Source organism: Galleria mellonella, unplaced genomic scaffold (assembly GCF_026898425.1).
Source record: "Galleria mellonella isolate WM207_F2 unplaced genomic scaffold, CSIRO_AGI_GalMel_v1 utg537, whole genome shotgun sequence".
NCBI lineage: Eukaryota > Metazoa > Arthropoda > Insecta > Lepidoptera > Pyralidae > Galleria > Galleria mellonella.
The window spans coordinates 1,533,569-1,542,561 of NW_026442112.1; the positions used below are offsets into that span (position 1 = coordinate 1,533,569).

The window sequence follows — 8,993 nt, forward strand, 5'->3', positions numbered from 1 at the left end:
CAATTTGTCACCATAATAATGTAGAAGCTAATTCTTTATATTGTGTGATATTATAATAGACAAATGACAAATGTTTTCTCAGCAGCAAAGAGTACTTGATTATATTTTATTTAATGTGTAGTACATTACATTTTTTTTAACAAACAGTTACATCTGATGGTTACAGTACCATGACATAAATTCAACCCCCATGCATTGCCATTCCTGAGGACTCAGGTATTATTCCTCTGTACCCAGTAAATTCACGCCATATCCCACCCTTTAAATAGAAACACAGCCATGCAAACACAACTGCTTCACGGTTGAAACACGAATGGGACAGAGGTACCCAAGTAATCGACTTTTGTACAGTCTCCCTCTGGTTATTCTTAATGTTATGATGGAATATGCATAAACCTTTCTCTGTATTCCAAAGAGATACAAACAAATTCAATGCAAAATTAATTTTACTTTTAAAATTATATCATTAAAAAAATATTCTTTTTTTTGTAAGTGTTTGGATCATCTTTAAATCGAAATAACTGATTTTGCCATGATTGAGATCTATATTTTTTTTTAAACGAAATCTATTTTTTTTTAAACAAAATCTAGTTGTCTTTATATATCGTTGGCAAATCGTTGCGTTAAAATATATACTAAAATAAATCTGTTAGAATTTATTTAAATTCAGTACAACACTTATTTGAAAACATAACTTCAACAAACAAATTATTTCTATTCCTTCTGCTGAGTCTCTTCCAAAATCTTTGTCTATGAATTAGCCAGGAGTCATTGTCATCGGCACCCTCTTCTTCAGGGACAATGGATGGGGGTTCGAACTGCATGTTGTCAGTCTCGATACTCTCATTAGTTAGGGATGGTAGTGAGTTGTGTACTGGCAATGGTACGGGTTCAGGAGGCAAAAATTCTGCCATATAAGCTGTTATGTTGCGAGCGCGCCAAACAGCTATTTTACCTGTAATCCAGAAATCGAAATTAAATTTTTTTGCGATCAGACAATTCAAGTACAACTCTGTTCTTATGAATGTATACTAAGATTCCTTATATCTCACTATATCGAAGACGGTGAACTAGTAAAGGACGAACTTATTGCTGTCTGTCGTATAAATTATATTTTTAATAGTGTTTACCATCACAGAGAATAATAGATGGATATAATGAAATCGTTTAATTGGCACATTGCAATATGTTCCACTTTGATACCCTTTCGAAGTATCTATCTACCTACCTAATTTATTCATGGCCTCAAAACTACCAATGATACCTAATATTTATTTTTTCTGAAATTTTATAACTTCTAAGTGCCTTCTAGAAAAAGTCAATTTTTACCTAAAGTTTCGTTAATTTCTGTTTCTTCTTCTTCTTCTCCTCTTTCATCTTTCACAGCCTCCTTTTCCTCTTTATCTTCTTCACCTTCACCAAATTCTTCAAATGCCGGATCTTTTGTTAGCAAGTAAAAGCCGTGCTGCATACAATTGGTATCAAACACGAAACAACCAGGACCTTTTGGCTTCCCTTTTAACCATGAACCATGGTATCGCACTCGAGGGTAAATAATCTGCCCTGGACCTTCGATCACACCTTCAACCCACGTTCCCATAAACTTGACTTGATATTCTGCAAAAAAATAAGTTCCAAGACCATGTCTTTTGCCTTTAAACCATGCTCCCTCGTAAATATCACCATTTGGATAGTAGTAGACCCCAAATCCTTGCTTTAAATCATGCCTCCAGTCACCTTCGTATCGCGAACCGTCAGGATATGTCATTGTCCCGACTCCATATTTCATTGCTTGCCGCCATTCGCCTAGAACAAAATGGTAAATTTAACCTAGTTTACTAATACGTCTCTATACAGTATTATCACTGCTAAAGATACAATAACAGGTAACAGCGTTCCTCTTAAAATATCACTAAATGGGGGAAAGGGATTGTTAGTAATGGAGTTTGACAGCCCCATTGCTAGCAATTTGTCTTATCAGGTCGACCTCCACGTGGTTCCCTCAACAGGCCTGCTTCATCCTCTCCTATCATCTTTTACTAGTGCCCTGCCGGTGTATACCGATAGCGCGGGTGGAGTTACCATTCCATTATCACCCATAAAAAAAAAATCTCTAAAGGCCTAACTGCGATTACCAATCTGCCTATCAAGCGTGCCAACTACTGGCAAATCCCCCTTATGGGGGAGGCCTATGTTCAGCAGTGAAGAGTAAACGGTTGATATGATAATGATGATGACTTCTCCCTTCCGACCACTCGAACCCATGACATTCATACTAAAGGAATCGTTATAAACGTTCTCTGTCTACTCCTATCGTTACATAACGTAATGTGTTTTCTCGTACCTTCGTATCGAGCTCCATTTTTAAAGACATAAAGTCCTTTTCCATTTCTCATGCCGCGATTATAACAGCCTTGATAGAAGTCCCCATTTGGTAGTACTGCCCATCCTTCTCCGTGTCGTTCGCCGTCAGCATTCCTACCGCCTACATAAATCTATAGAGCAATTACTAGTATTAGTATTTAATTGCCATTACAAAATATGAAGTAAAATGTTATATACATAGCAATATATATTTATTTTAGTTACAATATCTTGTAACAAATATGTTATCCAAAAAATAATAATTGAAATTGTGAAAATGTTTGCTCTATCGTTATACAGTGCTGGGATACCAATGAATGATGCCAGATGAGAATTAAGCCAGCATTTTGAGCTATAGTTTTCAGAGGGGATCGCGTGGAAGTCGACCTGATAGGATAAATTGTTAACATTTAATCCGTCTCTGTTGACATGACCTCATGACACTTTTAGTTGCTGATTTTAGAATTAACGGTAAACTAAGAAATTCCCTATCTTCGAAACCCCTTACTTGAGCGGTTAAAAGCGGTATTAAAAGATTAGAGCGATTAGCTTGAACGAACTTTGTGATACGAGACTTTTATAATTATAATTCCATAGATACTTATAATACTATAATATATATATATATATATATATATATATATATATATATATATATATATATATATATATATATATATATATATATATATATATATAATAATACTCCCACTTCTATACCAAATTCTTGCACACACAGTGCAAGCTGCTAGCTTTGCATTCCTTCCCAAATGATATCAGAGTAGCACAGAACGTTCACCCCTTCACAATACAATTGACAGTTATTCATATGTATAATAGTTATTCTATATTTATGTTTGTATTTATGTGAATATGTATATATTTATATGTATATTTACATATATTTATAATTTTATTTATCTCTACTTTGTTACTAAAGCTATTAATAATATAACTTATTATTTATCATATTATTTTTCTACCAAATATGTTATGCTTTATATATAAATCCTATAAACATTTTTTCCTTCCGGGTTCTCAAGGTTTACTGGAAGAAATTCCTTTAAGGGATAACTCTGCCTTTGTAGATTTTTATTATAACCTAATATCTAATTAAAAGTGAATGTACAAAAATAGATAAATAAATAAACATAATTATGCCAACTGAATTTTTACCCCGATGGTATCAACATCTTCAGCTCCTTCGCCCTTTTCTTCAGCCATATTTTTAATTATAAAACAATTTTTTAATTTTAATTAATGACGAATTTAATTACGTGACATGTAATTTTTTTAAACATTGACTGTATATTTTTACCTGGGAAAGTTGAATTCTCTTTGAATATACCTATCAGGATTATATCTATTCTTTTTTTTTTGTAATATATAAGGGTATAATAATTTTCAATAATATTTTTTTGTAATATTTATGAAATCGTGATACTATTACTTTATCTACGGCAGTGACAATATATATTTTTTTTAATTTTTGGCTAAGCGCAAATGGAGAAGCGCAAAAGCGTTGCCCATTGTCACTAACAAACAGAAAAACTGAAGATTAGGCTGTATGGCTCAGTACCTTTGCCTTTCCCTGAGTGGGATAAATTAAACTACTACTACTACTATATTAAAAGAAAACGGCAAGGATTTGATTAGTAACTTTAATGTTATTATGAGAAACAATAAAAGTTAAGAATTTATAGATCAAAGGGTCAAAATAAGCTAATAGGCAGCTAAATTGGCTTTGGTTTCGGTGACTATTATTGTTGTTGGCTTGAGACATAGAAATTAAAATCGACTTTATTTTACCTTGCTTTAACCATGGGTGAAACAGTATACTCTGTTATGTCCACGGTACTGCTCATGTCTATAGGCGACGGTTACCACTATCTATCAGGTGGGCCGTCAGCTTGTTTGCCATTCTGTTATATAAAAAAAATCAAGAGACTGCAAAAAAAGGAGATTCTCATTTCGGTTGTATTTTTTATGTTTGTTACTTCATAACTCCGTCAGTTTTAAACTGATTTGAAAATTCTTTGTTTTTTTTATCTGAAAGGATATGAGTACTTATACATTGGTCCCATAGAAATTTTGTCAAAATCGATTTAGTAGTTTAGTTTTTAAGTCAAACTAATTGGTTATGTCACAGTTGAAGTCTTTTTTTGTGATGTTTAATGATTATTAAATTCGACCGCTGTGAACTGTATGCATGTAGTTATAATCCACCGCGACTACCTCTGCAAAGTTCTAGACATCAATCTACAACATAGAAAAATAATTTCGTATTTCTACGCCGTTATTTTATTTATTTATTTTTTCATTAGTACAAATATATGTACATGGCGGACTTAATGCTAAAAGCATTCTCTCCCAGTCAACCATAGGTTAGTGTCAGAATACTCGAATGCGGTACTAGTAATTATTGATATACATACATACTAAAATTACCTATATAAACGAATAAATATATATAAATAGCAATTATACTTACACAAATATGACATATACTATATTATACACGAAATTGAAAATAATATAAAGCACTTACTGCTCGGATAAAGTAAAAAAGTGAGCGTGAACGTTTTTTTTGAAAGGCGGTTTAATCGGTAGTCTTTTAATGGCATCAGGATGTCTTTATCAAAAAACAATACCCGTCACCTATTCTGATGAATTTTATTTTCATCATCATCATATAACAAGCCCCCCCCCCTTGGGAGGTTTTGCTAGTAGTTGCCACGCTTGGCGCGCGGATTGACGCTGCTGTCCATCCCTCGCCCTCCCTTAGTCGCCTCTTACGACACCCATGGGAAAAGAAGAGGTGGCCTATTCTATGCCGGGACCTCACGAATGTTATTGATTCTTGATTATTAACACTACTACTACCAGTAGTAGACTAAGTGTACAATGTAATCAACCAGGTCGACCTCCACGTGGTCCCCCTTAGAACCCATCGTTCTTAATTCCAAGTGTATTCATCACAATAGGCTAACTGACCTGTCTTTTCATCTTCACCTGTCATCACTCACTGGTGCCCCACCAATGATAGCGTAGGTGGAGTCACCATTCCATCATCATCTATTAAAAATACAGACAAAAAATGGAGATAGCACAATATTATTGCAAGTCTCTGTATTAAAAAGAAAAAAATAAAAATAGTAAAACGGAAATAACTTTATTTGTCACAAAATACGCTGCATACAGATATTACTATGCATTAAATTAAATAAAACACTCTTAAATATTAAAAAAAAAAAAACGATCCGACGACAAAGAATAATAGTCCGGGCAAATGGATTTGGATTCTTTATATGTAAAGGCAAGCGTAAGAGATCTGACTAGAAGTCGGGGGCAAATTGAATACCTGTTTTTAAGGTACTTTTAAGTTCCGTATGAGGTTTTTTTTCAGCAGTTCTAACTACTATTTAGTTTACTAGCTATACAATGTCAAAAAACTACGATGAAATATCTTCATGAGCGAATGGTGAATAATATTATAAATAGGTAAGTGTATTGACACTAGAGATTGTAAGCACTTGATTGAATTTGGAATCCATTCTTTATAAGTTACAACAGTTGCCTGAGTTAAACTGTTTAAATTAATCTTTATAAGTGTTCTCACTTAAATAATTTCTTGACACTATCATATACTTACTCGAAAGTAAAATTATTACATTTTTAATAATATTTCATAGCAGCATAATAGGAAATAGGTATATTCAATCTCGTGTGAGTATTTATTCTGTGATATTTCATTAATAGAATATAGTCAAATAATAATAATACATTTAAATAAAATTTATCCGAAAAATCACAGACGTTATAACAATTATTGTTGATAACAATTATTAATTTGTATAGCCTCATAAATAACCAAATAATTTTATAAGTACTTATCTATTAAACATTGCCATTTTTAATATAAATTCAATACTTTATTTTCGTAAATAAATATTATAATAATCCAATAATAAGAATTCTGAAAGTTTAAATTAGAAATTCGTGAAATCACTAAAACTAAATCTAAATATCTAAAAAATTAATTTCTATTTGCAATTTGTACTTTACGGTATATTTTTTATCAAGCACATATCGTATGTTGAATGATAAAATTGTGATCACAATTATTTCTCATCAGTTTTCCGGTTCACAATATGCAGCTAGGTATCGAAAGTTCTGTTATGTTAGAGTACTGATAAACAAGGTCAAGCACTTTAATAGACACTTTTGGCCACGAAACTTGTCAATGACCTCGATCAAGTCGAATTCCAAACAAATAAACATGTAGTATGGTGTTCGCTGTTCATTCACTACCTTTTACTAAACCAGTTGTGTATGACAATGTTCTCATATTTCTAACGCGGTGGTGCCTGCGGTGGAGCCTCTTCCAATTTACCCCACACAACATTACACATTTCTCTTACTAATGCTTGCTCTCCGGTGTCTAGGTCTGGCGCTGGTCTTCTCCTTTCCCTTTCCACTCGTTCTCTTACTTCTAATACTTGTAAAGCACGAACTACAGCTTCAGGTCTTTCACTAACGCCTCCTCCTATTCCCTTTTCTGCCTCCAACTTCCGAACTTTTTGCTCTAAATCTCGGACATATTGTACCGTGCGCTCTGCTAATTGTGGATGAGTGACGGGTGCAGATGTTGGGGCGCGCGGAGCTTCCTCAGCATTTGTACTGCTGCTGCTACCGTCGCCGTCGTCTCTTTCTCTACCAGCTGCTCTGCCGCAATTCACACATGTGCTTCTTTCGTGTTCTTCATCCAGCAATAAAAATAAATTTTTCATCTGTAAATTATCTCGAATTAATTCCTGTTGCTTTTCATCTAACTCTTTTAACTTATTCTGGTACGCTGATACTTCTTGACGCATTACTGACGCTGTATATCTGCCAAACCGCTGCCACTCTCTAGCTAATTTACGTCCTTTCTGTCGATCATCGTCCAAGAAACAACATAAATCACGGAGCTCCCGATTGTCCTCGCTCAAACGTCGGTTAGCTTCCTTCAGAGCTTTTATTTCATCTAAAAGCGTTTGAATTTGACGTCTTTGATCCGTCGAAGCTCGTGGTCCTTCAGTATCAACACGTTTTGTAAACTTAAGCATATCAGCCGATCTTCTGTGTATCTGTTCTTCTTCAATATTCCTTTGGGTTCGTTGCGTGTCGTCGGCACTTCTTGCTCGAGTTGTGGGCTCTACAGGTTCGTGCACAATTGCTTTTGTTATAACTTCAGCTGAAGGACGCAATACACGAAGTGCACCTGGCGGTAAAGGATATCCTGCAGGGTATCCTTGAGGATATTTCCCAAAGGGAATCGATCCGCTAGGATAAGCGCTCGGTATCCCGCCGTGCGCCCCTAGCGGATAATGTAATTTGTTCGGATCGATAGGCTTGCCGTATGGAGGTTTGAACTCTTTAGTGGTCGAGTCAACAGTGGCTATATTGGGGGCACCTGCCGCTGGCGGAGGCGGATGATATCTTGGTGGAAAGTTAACCAGTTCTGAAGCTTGTTTACCTAGTTGCTGTTTCTGTTTACTAAACTGGCCTATATTCGGATTGATTGACATTGTTATTGAAACAAATTTGCTCATCAGCACATTCAATGCATTTTGCTAAGTTTATTTATCGTTTATAACCAAATTAGCAGATAGCGCTCACGCGAAAGCCTAAACAGCATGCGGTCGACGATTGGTCCTTGAATGAAAGAAGTGGGGGACGCCGCCGGCTGCGTAGGTTGTGGACCGTGGCATTCGCGCTATTAAGCTACCTATGCCGTGTTTTTTGTTTGCACTGCACTACACTTCCTGCACGTTTTCTTCCATAAAGTATATTGTCGTGTATTATATTCACAAGTGGAGAAAATTTATATGTGTTTGAGAACTTAACAATTTTGTTTAAAGATTACACAAAGCGCGCGTATATTGTATGGCAAGATGACGCGGGCGCGCGCGGGGCGCCTATCTCGGACTGGCTCGGCGCCTTCGCAACTTTACCTGGCCGAAGGCTCTCGCGGTGTCCCGCTCTACCGAGCTCTCTCACCTGTGTTTACACACACACAGTTACCGTGCGTTTGTAATTGTGAATAACAATTATTGTCATCTTCAAGTTCTGGTACCTACACAGCGTGCGCTCGCGCACAATGTGCGCATCCGTAGGGTTATGTAGATTATAACCCGCGTGACGCTGAGAGAAATAAGAGATCATGTTTACTTCTTCTCATAATAATTATGAATGTAGGTAGTATGGTATACTTACATAATAGTGTTTCCTAAACTTCTGACAAGTATTTTTCTCTAAATTTAAAATCCTACTTCCTACTCAATCCACTTATAAATGTGAAAGTTTTTACGTGTAGTGCTATTATTAGATATTTGGAAGTTTGTTATTTTAATTTGAACCTGAACTAATATTATAAAGAGATATATTTTTGTTTATATTAATTATACTCAAAAATACTTAACCGATTTTATAAATTCTTTCAATTATAAAAAGCTACATTATTAGTAATATAGAGTATTTATTTGAAAATAACAAACATGCGAAGCCTGATCGAATTTTAATGCAATTTTGTACGCGAGTAAAATTCATAAGACACTTTTTGTTCGTTCGAAAAAAAGTCGGGAATA

General features: G+C 35.0%; 2 protein-coding genes across 2 annotated transcripts; both read right to left on the reverse strand.

Moving 5' to 3' along the window:
* Positions 1-714: 714 nt before the first annotated feature.
* On the reverse strand, positions 715-3,705 carry LOC113512632 (radial spoke head 1 homolog). The gene is given in 5 exon segments (XM_026896537.3): positions 715-740; positions 743-955; positions 1,330-1,806; positions 2,345-2,495; positions 3,541-3,705. Coding segments are annotated over 5 exon segments (915 nt in total). The 5' UTR covers positions 3,589-3,705.
* A 1,812-nt stretch (positions 3,706-5,517) lies between these two features.
* On the reverse strand, positions 5,518-8,355 carry LOC113512464 (coiled-coil domain-containing protein 85C-B). The gene has a single exon (XM_026896362.3). The coding sequence runs from the start codon at positions 7,956-7,958 to the stop codon at positions 6,717-6,719; it is 1,242 nt and encodes a 413-aa protein (XP_026752163.2). The 5' UTR covers positions 7,959-8,355; the 3' UTR covers positions 5,518-6,716.
* Between the last annotated feature and the right edge of the window lie 638 nt (positions 8,356-8,993).

Bases quoted from the DNA above. Each gene is read 5' to 3' on its own strand.
- LOC113512464 (XM_026896362.3), bottom strand. From the start codon at position 7,958: ATGAGCAAATTTGTTTCAATAACAATGTCAATCAATCCGAATATAGGC.